The sequence below is a fragment of the Daphnia pulicaria genome, chromosome 2, assembly GCF_021234035.1.
Source record: "Daphnia pulicaria isolate SC F1-1A chromosome 2, SC_F0-13Bv2, whole genome shotgun sequence".
Lineage (NCBI taxonomy): Eukaryota > Metazoa > Arthropoda > Branchiopoda > Diplostraca > Daphniidae > Daphnia > Daphnia pulicaria.
In genome coordinates, this window is record NC_060914.1 from 4,718,777 (window position 1) to 4,732,330 (window position 13,554).

The window sequence follows — 13,554 nt, forward strand, 5'->3', positions numbered from 1 at the left end:
AAGGGACCCAAAACATTGTCGTAGTGAAATGAAAGAGAGATAGAGAACAACGGCAGAATAACCCGTGTATACAAATCCCGACCGCGCCGACTCCGCTCTAACCGGAAAGAAAAATAACAGGAACGAAGGAATAAACAAAACAAAACTACCAATCCTAGATAGAGCAGACACCGTAGAAGAAGACCAGACATTCACTTCGACAACTTTTGGGACGTCTGGTCACCGTTTCTTGATTACGTTTGTCAAATTATCACCAGTGTGACAATTTTCATTTATAGGAGGCCAACAGTTTTGCTTGACTTTGAATCGGTTGAATCACTCTGAAATATCGTGTTAAGGGGAAACGATAAAGAAAAGCCGTTCTACACTCCTTCCACGTACCAAAAAAGAGAACTGAGTGGGTGGGGAAAAACCGCAAATCGGTCGTGGGAGAAAAAGAGAAAGTCTGAGCCCGTCATTGGCGTCGTTTATCGCTGCCAGCCAAGCGAGCCCAAAAATGAGCCGGCCTCTGACGGCCAACTCTCGCAACGAAGCCGAAATGATGTCGAAAGCCAAACGCCAACAAACCATGGCGCAGGATCCACTTGGTATGCAATCGCTCTCGTTTCAGTGTAAATCTTCGTTGGATTTTTTATTTTATTTTAATCATTCTTCGTCGCTAATTTAATCATCTTTTATTATTGTGTGTGCATGTGTTATTTTCTCCCATTTTTAAATGATCAGAAAAGCTGCGTTGTCAACTGCTGGCTCGCGGAGCCACCGGAATTCTCGGATTTGGCAAGTAATACTTGAAGAATATTCATAATCTGAATTGTCTATAACATTATCTACCCTAAGGCATTTGTCTGCGTTTGTCTTAATTAATGTCAATTTTTCCTGACAATATTTCAACAGCAATTCTTTTAAGTTTCCTTTATAGTTATATTAAGTAAGTTATAGTGTGACGGTCTTATTGTAGATATTGGCCTACACTGAAGACTCGAGAGATATCGGGTATACTTGTTTAGTTGTTTGACGTTTCGCCCACCTCCTTGTGTAGCTTTCTCCCTCCCCCCCAACAAAAAATTGTAAAATTGCCACGTTCAATCCAGTTAATGGCTCGCGACCAATTCCGGCGTTGGAAAATACAGATATACAGTAATACGCAATCAACATAGACGTGTGCTGTGATGTCATTCGACCCTGGCAGCGGCCCTTTCCCGGTATGCGTGTATATTCGCGGCTGCTGCTGTACAGCAACGTCAGTTGGTTTGAGACTATATTCGCTGTAAATAATACCTCCATTTTGGATGATGCCACATGCCAAACCCTTTTGAGCGTTAGGAGCTAGAAGAAAAAGAAGGAGGAAGTGGGGGTGGAAACTAGTTAGAAATTTGCACATGTCATTCTAACCTGAGGGGAGCAAAAAAATTAAAAAAAAAAAAAGACAAAGTGATTCTTTCAAGAATATTTTAGATTCAAAATGAAAAACTGTGTAGGCTCTCTAGGTGCGTGCATGTAGCCTGCATGTCGTCAATCATGATTCGGAGTTCCATTTTTCACGGTTCGCGACACCGACCATCCAACAATAAAACAACGACCCCGCTTCTATCAAACAAATCATAAAAGACTGTCAAAACTTTCCTTCTCTTTCTCACACAGTTTTATTCGCGTCTCTTTATATTCTCATTTTCATTCGATTCGTTTATAATATCCCTGTGGATTCTCCAATTTTTTTTTTACTCTCCATTTGTGGGATCCCATTTAAATTTCTTTTTTGTCGGCGTTGCTAACGCAGTTTTGGCAGAAAAGCAAGTCTATAAGGCCTGGTAACTCTTTCAAATCGATCGAAGGAACTGGGCCGGGATCCCTTGTAATATCCTTTTCCATCCGCACGCACACTCAGACACTCTTACCGATCGATCGCGAACGTCAAAAAAATTTAAAAAAAGACTGCTTGCTGAGGCAGGAAAGAGACAAGGGTCGGGGATGATGGCCAGACGAGAACTGAGTGAGGCCATCATCATGTAACGGTCAGGATATACTACCCACTTATTATTTTCCACTATAGTCTATACGATATATATACTACGTTTAAATAGTCGTGTAGGCTACAACTACAGCAACAGTAGAACTTATCTATCTATCCGTCACTTCCTTCCGGACAGTGAGTGATGAGCACTGACGTAAAGATCGATTTATATATCCTTTATCGCTAGAGAGAATAATCTGGAAGTATATACGGACGACGTACCCCTCCCCCAAAAAATAAAATAAGATTTAAAAAAAAAGTCTAACTTTCATTGGATTATCAGCAACCCTCAGAAAATAGGTACGAATAGACTGGAATGTTTTTACATTTGTCATTCTTATCACGTTTGATATGGAGGTGTAATTAACTGTAGCCTATTAGGTGGAATACCAGGTTGGAAATTCATTACATTTCTAACCGATTTTAATTTGTTGAATTAAGGGTTTTTCGTCGCATGGATGACGATGGAAATCGCTCGCTGAGCTTTGAAGAATTCAGTAAAGGAATTGATGAAAGTGGTGTCAAGGTATTTGATTATTTTTTTTCTTAATTGAAGAAAGGGTATTAATTATTTCATTTACTTTCACTGTCTTGAAAGACTGAAGATGGATGTCGCGCACTCTTCGATGCTTTCGACAAGGATGGTTCTGGATCTGTTTGCATCAATGAGTTTCTAAAAGCTATACGGGTCCGTTTGTTAACTTTGTTTAATTTTTAAAAATATCCTGTGTAAGCTAAGGATCTATTTTTCCTATTTTTCGATATCTCACTTTTTTTAGCCACCCATGTCGGAAGGGCGCAAACGAGTCATTGCTGAAGCTTTCAAGAAGCTTGACCGAACTGGAGACGCTATTGTTACTCTCGAAGATTTAAATGGCGTCTACAATGTAAAACACAATCCGAGATATTTGAGGTCAGTTATAACTTACTGGAAATTTTATCGAGCAAAATTTTAATCTTTATTTGCATTTCTTCCACTGTTTTCAATTTAGCGGAGAGGATACTGAAGAGCAAATTCTCAAAAAGTTCCTTGCCAATTTCGAAGCAAATGGTTCAATCGATGGAATGGTAATTGATTAAATCACACATCGTGCAGTATGTTGACAGTTGACTAAATGCTTAATTTTAACTTTTTAAAATAAGGTGACGTACGACGAATTTCTAGACTATTACGCCGGAGTCAGCTCGTCGATTGATCACGACGCCTACTTTGATCTGATGATGAGACAGGCGTGGAAAATCTAATGGATTTTCATTCCGTAATTAATTCATTTTGTGTTCCGCGTGGTGGAGTACGAGCGCAAATCTTCTGATGAGCGAGGATCTTTTATACGGCTGCCGAGATGACCTATCCCATATCGCCTGCGTCATGCTGCTCTTTCTTCTCAAATATACATTTCCCTTCTTCCAAAATTGTAATTCTATTTTCAGGTTTTGTTTCATCCGTTGGAGATGTTCTTTGTTTCTTTCCAATCCATTTTTGACCTTATCCATTTCTTGCGAAATTGATACCCCTCCCTATTGCCCTCTTTCTCTTCGTTCCTTGCCGTAGGTTTTTATTACAACATCTATTTAGGGCTAATTGAATTGTCCAAATGCCTTGTGCTAAATTGAACATAATGTTACATTTAAATGGTGACTTCAAAATAAATTTGACAGTAACATAAGATTCTGAGTTGTAATTAATTATGGATGTACTATATGTATACGTATATGATATTGTCACGGGTAAGGAGGTTAACACGCTCGGTTGGAAAGAGCGACCAGAAGCTGTTTGATAAAAGTGAAACAAACAGACTGGAGGTCGCGACTCCACCACCGACACACACACCAACACAGTAAAAGAGTCTAATCAACACACAGACAAGAACAGTGAACAACTCAACACTACAGAAAAGTCCAAGAGAAAGTCCAACACCGAGAGACATGCTAACCCTTTTTGTATCCTCAGTCAACGTCGTCTCGTCCCCAAGAACTATTATTGTTAAGCGTCGGGAAATCGTCAACAGAATCGAATGGGAAACGTCGATTCTGGGAACTAATCGGTCGAAACGTGACATTTTCCCCGCCCACGTAAATGATCGTCCCGATCATGGCATTACTTCCATAACGGCATCAACGATGGCTCTCAGATGGCTATCTATCAGGGTAGAATAAATAATTAATAACCAACATGTTTTTAAGTTTCGACGTTATCCAGGTTAAGGTGAATCCATCCACGAAGCTCTTAATCTAAACTTGGTTAAAAACACACGCGATTATAACACACTACAAAATACAATCACATAATGATTACTTTGCAACTCAAAGTCAGTCAACATTTTTTAAACTCTCGTCTGGATCATAACTTATCATAAATAACACAGGTGGTTTTTGGGAGCAAAACAAGGGAGTTGGGATTGGTTTGGGATTTTTCGCCTCTGTCAGTGTAATTCTCCAGGAGGTTCCGACCGTATTGTCTCCTCCGGATTTCCGGCAAAGTCCTCGACTTTCCTTACACTACCGACCGCTCTCGAGATTCCGGCAAAGTCCTCGACTTTCCTATCTCTGTAGGTATAGGTAAAATAGGGTCACAGGATGGAAAGGTAATTTTCACGAGAATTTCTACATTTGAACACATAAGTAGCATTCAACAGCTTTTAAACAATAGGGAAAAGACCGTGGTGTGAAAAATGGAAAACCGAACGTGTTCCTCTCTATACCCTGACTACAATAGGGAAAAGACCGTGATGTGAAAAGTGGAAAACCGAACGTGCTCCTCTCCCTACCCTGCATCTCCACCAAATGTCACGGGTAAGGAGGTTAACACGCTCGGTTGGAAAGAGCGACCAGAAGCTGTTTGATAAAAGTGAAACAAACAGACTGGAGGTCGCGACTCCACCACCGACACACACACCAACACAGTAAAAGAGTCTAATCAACACACAGACAAGAACAGTGAACAACTCAACACTACAGAAAAGTCCAAGAGAAAGTCCAACACCGAGAGACATGCTAACCCTTTTTGTATCCTCAGTCAACGTCGTCTCGTCCCCAAGAACTATTATTGTTAAGCGTCGGGAAATCGTCAACAGAATCGAATGGGAAACGTCGATTCTGGGAACTAATCGGTCGAAACGTGACAATATTATATACAGTCTAGAACCATTTCATCTGCAAGAGTGCTCTTGTGTTCACCAAAAAAGGATAGGTGCTTTGTCTATCATTTCGTTATTATAAATTACTGTAGGGGAGGCTGTTGGAAGCTACGACAGTGGGTGAACCGAGGCAGTGAGGGGTAAAATAAAAAATAGTAAATAATATATAAAAATTCCCCAAAAATTGTATTGTACGTAAAAATATAATAAGTTTTTACTCTAAAAAAATTAAAATAATATAATCAAAGAGTTTATTATCGCAAAATATTAATAAAAAAAAAAACGTTTAAAAAAATTCCGTTGTGTTATGAATTGTTCCCTACTATTTTAATAGGGATTCATTGAACTAAAAGTCAAAATGAAAAGATCCTTCATTTTTTTACATAAATCGTGTTTTTAAAAATGAGCATCGAACCAGGCGCGAAGTTGAATTCTTTTTCGACTAGTTAACATAGTACATTTTTAAAAACTATCTTTTCTGGATGTTTCAGAATTAAATAACTTAAATAAAGGTGTGACTTGCAAAGAAAATAATGCTATACCAAATTATTCTTTATGATATGACATAATAACAGCGAATATAAGAGTCCATTTGGTGGGAACCCAGCGGGGCATGTATACATCGCACATTCATCCATGCTTGGTCGCTCTGATGATACATTGGAATTTTCGGTGGGATTGTGGGTAGCGCCATTATTTTGTGTAACATTGTTTTCATGTTTCACCTCGAGCAACCACAAACAAACAAAAAATGTGCATTGAACCCACAGTTTTCAATGGACCTCTAGCTCTAGGAAATCATTTCGCGCTGTCCGGCGCTGTCCTTATAAATAGAAGCGCAGTATTGTACTATCGGCGTCATAAAGCAGACTGTATATTGCTTCACCTACACGCTGCAGTCTCCTTTTATGAGGTAAATTAATATTGTTATTTTTATGATTTTGTTACTTATTTTTGTGGCGGTAAGAAATCGCTGGGGCTTAATTTTTTCATAATTGTCTGATTATATAAATGCTTGTTTGATTGTTTTGTTTATTTTTTTTTTTGTTTTCTTTGGAAATTGGAAGCTATCGTCATGAAAAAAATCACTACGATATTGGTGGTGTCTGTTTTAGCAGTACTCAGTTCTTCATCTGAGAATTCATTTGTCACTCAGCAATGGAATGGGAATCCGGCAATGAGAAACAGAGCGTTTTATTACTTCCACCCAACTCATCTACCGGGGACGCAGTTTTATCCAAAAATCCCACTGGTCAACTACTATCCGTACTTTCCCATTGCTGAGCCAAATAAATTGATGCTGAATGAAGACAACCAAAGGAGTGATATCGCCAACTCTAGACCTACCACTCCACCGCCCCCTCTGTTAATTGATCAAAATCTTAGCGACGAAGAAGCAATGACGCAGCTGGAGATTTTGAAGGAAATCTACACACGAAACAACGAGAACGGAGTCGTCTTACCCAGTATTCTTCCGTCGTCTCGAGGATTCATTGCGCTAAAAACAACCGCTTTTATCAGTTTCTTAAACAGTTTTTCCTTAGCTGCAGCAACCAAGACCAAAACCAAAATTTTTGTTTATCCAACTTTTGGTTGAACCATATTTGTTTCTTCTTTTTTTAACATAAGTCTGATGCTTTAACGTGGTTAATATGGTGTATGGGTGTCTTTCGTGCAAAAGCTTATATCGTATCATGCTCGATGAATGATGATGAATATATTGGGTCCGATTGAATCTACAATGAATTATTGTTCAAATGAACGGAGGCCAACAGCTAACTTAAATTGTGGAATATCTCTTTTGAAATGAGAACAGAAGTTGACTTCAATTTTGGACCATTGTTATGATAATATCTCAACCGGCATTTACATCCATTATTACTCCTCATATTCCTCATACTCCTCATACTACACGTAATGCTCGGCGAAATATATATATATATATATTTCATTTGGTTGAAGCACTACGTTATTAGCCTTTAGTGAATGTTGTGATAGCAGAAAATTTTAATCCAATACGTTATGAAGGGATGGAAAAAAATGACGGTGTTTTCAAATCATTAATTTTTCTTAGACGCAGTAAAAAATAATCCTATTAACGCTGTACAACTTCTATACTGAACTCAATTAAATTTATGGCAAAAAATACACTGTGCAATGAAAGAGAATTTTGAAGTGGTTTACTCGTCTTGCTATCTTCTAGTTCAAAAATCGGTTTGATTGTCTGATGACGGAAAATATTACATTGTTTAACGGATGGCCGGAGGAGGCTTTCTTCATGATTTACTGTGAACCATTTCCTAGAGCGCCAATCGCCTTTACATTGTAACAGGTAGATCACTTTAACCTTGACAACAAAGGTGAAGCACCTTCAAATTTCCTTCCATTGTTTTGGCATCTAGCGCTAAACCACTATGAAATTAATTATGCGCAACAGAAAAAGCTTGAGAAAAAGTTAAAAGTCATATTGGGCATCGGAAAACCATTAAAATTTTGTAGAATTAAGCATTGATATATTTTTGAAAGCAAATATTTTTTTCTAGAAAAAATAACTGTATTCCTATAACAATATAACTGTTTGTATGCCTTACACTGCCTTACATGAAGATTTTTTCCTAGACCTACCCACAGGCATACAAATCTCTCAACACCCATGGCCTACCTAAATATTGTTTTTAATTATTACTAATTAAATTAAATTTTTAAATCAGACTTTTGAAGTAGGCAAATTCTTTTAATTTGACAACAATTTTATTATTTTCAAGATTTTTTTCTTTAAAGACATGACCATGCCATCTATGAACGGCAAAATAAACTATTAAAGTAGTTTCGACTTTTTCCAAAGTGGCACCACTGGAATTGCTTTCGTTTTTGCCGCCATTTAACAAAGCAGCACGCTCAAAAGTCTCTGCTAACCGAATCTATTGCTTGACAGGTTCCAGCCGGTTCATCATTAGTAAAGGACTTGATTGACTAACGATGGCAGATAAAGATGGAGGTATCTGTTGAAATCATTCTTTGTTATTGGATGACAGTGAAATTTAATCCAATCTTTTTTAGAGCCCTTTGATGAAGCAGTGGAAGAACGCGTCATCAACGAGGAATACAAAATTTGGAAGAAAAATACTCCATTTTTGTATGATTTGGTTATGACACATGCTCTGGAATGGCCTTCACTTACAGCTCAATGGCTTCCTGATGTTACAAGGTACATTACTGAGAACAAAGGTGTTTTATTGTTTCTTTCTAACTGTTGAATGTTTCTTTTCTCCGTTAGGCCTGAAGGCAAAGACTACTCAGTGCATCGTCTCATCCTTGGTACTCACACTAGCGATGAACAAAATCACCTCTTGATTGCATCTGTCCAGCTTCCTAATGAGGATGCTCAGTTTGATGCTTCACATTATGACAATGATAAAGGAGGTAGTCATTTAACTTGATCAAATCTGTTGCACTATTGTTTTAATGCTTCATCTCTATCAGAGTTTGGAGGCTTTGGATCAGTGAGTGGTAAGATTGAAATTGAGATCAAGATCAACCATGAAGGAGAAGTCAACAGGGCTCGCTACATGCCCCAGAATCCTTGTGTGATTGCCACTAAAACACCTTCATCTGACGTCTTGGTCTTTGACTACACAAAACATCCTTCTCGCCCTGATCCTAGTGGAGAGTGCCACCCTGATTTACGGTGAGTCATTTTTTATTCAAATGATTTCTTATGACCCAAACTTGTTACTCATAACTACATTATCTTTTTTTTAGTCTGAGAGGACACCAGAAGGAAGGTTACGGTTTGTCTTGGAATCCAAACCTTAATGGTCACTTGCTGTCAGCATCTGATGATCACACCATTTGCTTGTGGGATATTAACGCATCGCCGAGAGAGAATCGTGTTCTCGACGCCAAAACCGTATTCACTGGCCACACAGCAGTTGTAGAAGATGTCGCTTGGCACTTGCTTCACGAGTCCTTGTTTGGTTCCGTTGCCGATGATCAGAAGCTTATGATTTGGGATACTCGCAGCAATAACACCAGCCGGCCCTCCCATACCGTGGATGCTCATACGGCTGAAGTGAACTGTCTGTCATTCAATCCTTACTCCGAATTTATTTTAGCTACCGGATCTGCAGACAAAGTATTTATTTAATATTAAAATCTACTATTTATTCTACTCAACTAAACATGTCTCCAAATTGGATTTCTAGACTGTAGCTCTTTGGGATTTGAGAAATCTTAAACTCAAATTACATTCGTTCGAGTCGCACAAGGATGAAATCTTTCAAGTCCAATGGTCACCGCATAATGAGACTATTTTGGCTTCGTCTGGCACCGACCGACGCTTGCATGTCTGGGACTTGTCCAAAATTGGAGAAGAACAATCCACCGAAGATGCCGAAGATGGCCCTCCAGAATTGTTGGTAAGTTGAAATATTGATGTGATTGTTTGATTCGGATGCTGTTTAAATATTGAATTCTCAACAGTTCATTCACGGTGGTCATACGGCCAAGATCTCTGATTTCTCCTGGAACCCGAATGAGCCCTGGGTCATCTGCTCCGTCTCTGAGGATAACATCATGCAAGTTTGGCAAATGGCTGAAAATATTTACAACGACGAGGAGCCTGAGACGCCAGCCTCAGAACTGGAAACCCCTACTAATTAATGCATTTCCAGTGTATCGCTCTATACCCTATTTCTCATCGTTTGATTCTTTACTGTCCCACGTACACGCTCATCTTTTTTTTAACATTCAAATCTTCGAATTTGGCCCTTACATCGCTTGGAGATCCAAGTTTGTGTATTCAATAAATAGCTTTCCGCGATTTGGTTCAATTTGAATTATTCTAATTACTGCCGTTAATTAGGTTACTAGTCCATTTGCAGTCCATTAAGTGGGTTGTGATGAAATTTCAATAAATGGTTGAAAGACGCTCTTATTCAGAACAAAATTCGACTCTTGATCGCCTGGCCCTATGACGCAATCATTAGATTTCGAAAGCTAAATAACAGTAAATTGCCTAATTCCCGACTGTTCTAATTATTCGTGATTTTGAATTTGTACATGTTCCACTGTTTTCTTTGAACTCTGATTTGCAATCTGTGATGTTTGGATTTAGAAGCAAACAGCATATCCGTCTTGACCGTGAATCAACATTGTTCGGCTCACACTGGCCCGCCAGCAAGCAGCAGGCAAACATCTATCGTCTTCACCTGGGTGTGGGCATCATGCGGCAGTAAAAAAGTTCCTCTCCTACCCGTGAATAAGTGTAGAGGACCGATGTTATTTATTATTCAACCTTGAAAACGCAATTAAAGCGCTTGAGGTTGAGCATGACGAAGACTCCAGCAGCATCCTCAACACCGTGTTCGGCCAAGGTCCGTCTGGATGGTTGGACCCCGTATTGGGATTGAGAAAACGCCAACATTTGTTATGTTTATGGATCGCGAAATGTGAAAATCGATTCCACATTTTCATAATGTTTTTGTTTTTTTGTCAGTTGAAATATGCCTTGCAAAAACGTGACGCATCGGTTTTTCAAGGGCAGTTACTCAAAACAAAGGCGCGCAATATTTTTTTCCAATATCCGCAAACGACTGAAATAAAATTCATTGAAAATGCCGGCATCGTTAATCTCTTCTGATTCTCAATAAAAAAAAAATCGATTTCGTATTTTTTTGTTTCAATGAAACCTCATCATAAAATTATTTTTACGGATTGAAAAGCCACGGGTTTCTTAACTGTTAATAAAGGTATTTACCGAATTTTCCAGACAATACATTGTATAATTAATTTCGGTTTTAGTCTCTAACACGAAAATTGCGTTTCAAGTCGGTGCTGGGCCTATCGATGCTGGTTGTCAAGTCACTTTCCTGACTGAATGGATCCATTAATCACCTAATCAAAAGAGCGCTGGCCATCGTTGAGACTTGAGATATGCATTTTCGGTTGGAGGAAGCCAACATCAAAGAGATGGATGATGCTTATTTTCAATCGGGGTATACAAGTAAAATAACTCACGACAGAGCTGTTTACCCGATCTTTGGCCTTGCGGGACCTTGATCGAGCGCGTTGACGCGTGGTGTTACGTACGGCTCGCGGTGCTGTACTGGGACTTGGTCTCTTAACCCCAGGGTTTAATTTCCACTTTCAAGGTTGAATCATAATAAACACGAATTTCGTTTTTTTCCCTCCCCAAAAAGCTGCATGTGGCATTCATGGGTGCCCATTTCCAGCCGAATCAACCTTTCGCGCTCAGCGGGGAGGCAGCAGTAAGAGCTCAGCTCGACCTCCGAAGCGGGCGTGACGCGGCCACAAAGAACGAGACGGATTGCAGCAGCACGTTGAAAAATCTGTGAAGCAAGTGGCTGGACGATCGTGCCTTTCGATAGCATTCGAGAAGCAGGAATAAATATTTTTCTTCTTTTTCTTCCAGCATGCTGGAATTGATTATATCCAGCGCTATAAGAAACGAGAAGGGAAGGGTCTCGAAGAGTTGACCTGCGTGAAACAATTACGCCCCACTGAGGAGAGTCTACCACCACCACACTCGTATCTTCTCTATCCCCCCCTCCAAAAAACAAGCAGCGGGGTTCTTTGTTGGCACATCGGTTACTAACCCAGTGCTAGGAGCGTTCTTTTTTTGTTATCACGTTATACAAGGTGCGCAAGGCGTGAATTTCTTGTCTTAGTGTATAAAAGATACGCGCAGCTCGTCGTTGTGCATTAGACCGCCGGTGTTTGTCATCCGAAGAACACACGCCAGGACAAAAACATCAAACATCACAATGGCAAAGAACCTTAGTGCGCTGATGATGCTGGCTGCTGTACTGACAGTTGAAATTCCGTCCTTCGTTTTGGGCCAGATTGTCATTCCCGGTGATTGTCCCAAATACCCAACGCAGCCCAGCTTTAATCCAGCTCAGGTATAATATTAATTTTTTTTTATTTCTACCGTGTGTTGTGGTCGTTACGCAATTTTTACGTGCGCTAGTTTATTACTACTCGGTGGTACGAGATCAGCCGGTATCCGTCAACTTTCGAGGACGACACCAGGTGCTCGCTGATTGACATCAGACCGTCCAAACAGGGAGCTCTCAAGATGAGTTTCAAAGGAATTAGCAATATGTAAGTTTTGAGAATCGACTGAGACTGGCATCCCAAAATGATGTTCAACCGAAATATCTTATTTAACATTTTTGACAGAGACAACGCTGTTACGATTGCAGCGGGCAATGCTTACTTTGACTACGGAGAATTGAGCAAATTTCTAGTTCAGATGCCTATCGTCAGTTGGAACGGTAAGACAAAGAATTTCTGAAATTATTAATAAAGCATTTGTAGATTAATCAATTATAAACAAAAATCGTGCAGCAACCGTGGACATTCGATTCTGGATTATCGCTACTGACTACACTAATTATGCTCTAGCCTGGAGTTGCGATCCCCTTTGCACTGGATATCGGCGAGGTAATCCCCTCATTTTAAAATAGGCCTAATTAATTCAATGGCTAATTTTCTGAATCTATAATTCAATGCAGAGCAATTGTGGCTTTTGGGTAAGCAGAAAACGCTATCAGACACCGTCATGAATACAGTCACCTCCAGGTTCTTTACCAACGGGCCTTTTAAGGCGGGCAATCTGGTTCCGGTTGTTCAGAAAGACTGTCCATCCATTGTATAGAGTGAAGCAAAACGCGTCAAAATTTACTGAATGAGCAATTGACGATCAAAGAAAAGAATATTGCTGCTCGTCACGACATTCAAAACAATTCACAATCATTCACTTTTGTAACGAGTAATGACTTTTGACTTTATTCGATCACTTTTAACATTCTTTTATTACTTTGTGGTTGTGGAGGGTGACATTTCATAATTAAGCGTGTAAGGTGTTCTTTTCTCCTTTGTAGACGGTATACGATGCAACAAATACAGGATTTTTATAACGGTAATCAATTCATTTCGTTTTTTGTTCTTAATTACTTTTGTAAATATTGTGTAAACATAAATTAACGGAGGAAAACATGGCGCCCCTTTTCACTTATTACTGCGTCAACTGAACAAAGAGTCAAAGACGCATATATGTTGTATAGGGGAAAACCTTTTCCCCTAAATGTTTCCCCTAAAGGTATATAACGTGTGCTGGGAATTTCCACCAGAAACGTTTTATGGCACTGGTTTATGGCTGGCTGTCGCTCTATGGATATGCACCATACCCGAAGTTTTTTTTCTATCCACTACGATATCTCCTTAATACACGAAACCAATATATAGTATTACATTTTAAACGGTTTTCAAATGTCTGCGAAAAGAACCAGTATATATCACAGCAGCGACCTGAGATACAATGCTCGTAAACTTTCGTGATATGAACCGATTTCCGTTTCTCGGTAAAATCAATAACAGTCT

The 13,554-nt window shown here is 39.4% G+C and overlaps 3 protein-coding genes and 1 long non-coding RNA gene across 4 annotated transcripts; all 4 read left to right on the forward strand.

The window, feature by feature from the left end:
- The first annotated feature begins 224 nt into the window (after positions 1-224).
- On the forward strand, positions 225-3,675 carry LOC124325958 (calcyphosin-like protein). Its single transcript, XM_046784537.1, has 7 exons — positions 225-587; positions 724-781; positions 2,453-2,537; positions 2,610-2,699; positions 2,791-2,924; positions 3,004-3,079; positions 3,155-3,675. Exons 1-7 carry the CDS (start codon positions 497-499, stop codon positions 3,254-3,256), a joined length of 636 nt encoding a protein of 211 aa, XP_046640493.1. The 5' UTR covers positions 225-496; the 3' UTR covers positions 3,257-3,675.
- A 2,303-nt stretch (positions 3,676-5,978) lies between these two features.
- Positions 5,979-6,883, forward strand: LOC124327822. The gene is made up of 2 exons (XR_006916215.1): positions 5,979-6,061; positions 6,216-6,883. It is a non-coding gene; the product is annotated as an uncharacterized LOC124327822 (long non-coding RNA).
- Positions 6,884-8,028: 1,145 nt separating this feature from the next.
- On the forward strand, positions 8,029-9,970 carry LOC124325926 (chromatin assembly factor 1 p55 subunit). Its single transcript, XM_046784496.1, has 7 exons — positions 8,029-8,146; positions 8,209-8,356; positions 8,426-8,571; positions 8,632-8,836; positions 8,911-9,283; positions 9,354-9,566; positions 9,631-9,970. Exons 1-7 carry the CDS (start codon positions 8,128-8,130, stop codon positions 9,808-9,810), a joined length of 1,284 nt encoding a protein of 427 aa, XP_046640452.1. The 5' UTR covers positions 8,029-8,127; the 3' UTR covers positions 9,811-9,970.
- A 1,883-nt stretch (positions 9,971-11,853) lies between these two features.
- LOC124327652 (apolipoprotein D-like) lies at positions 11,854-13,097 on the forward strand. The gene is made up of 5 exons (XM_046786648.1): positions 11,854-12,071; positions 12,140-12,273; positions 12,352-12,446; positions 12,520-12,615; positions 12,687-13,097. Exons 1-5 carry the CDS (start codon positions 11,934-11,936, stop codon positions 12,827-12,829), a joined length of 606 nt encoding a protein of 201 aa, XP_046642604.1. The 5' UTR covers positions 11,854-11,933; the 3' UTR covers positions 12,830-13,097.
- Positions 13,098-13,554: the final 457 nt, after the last annotated feature.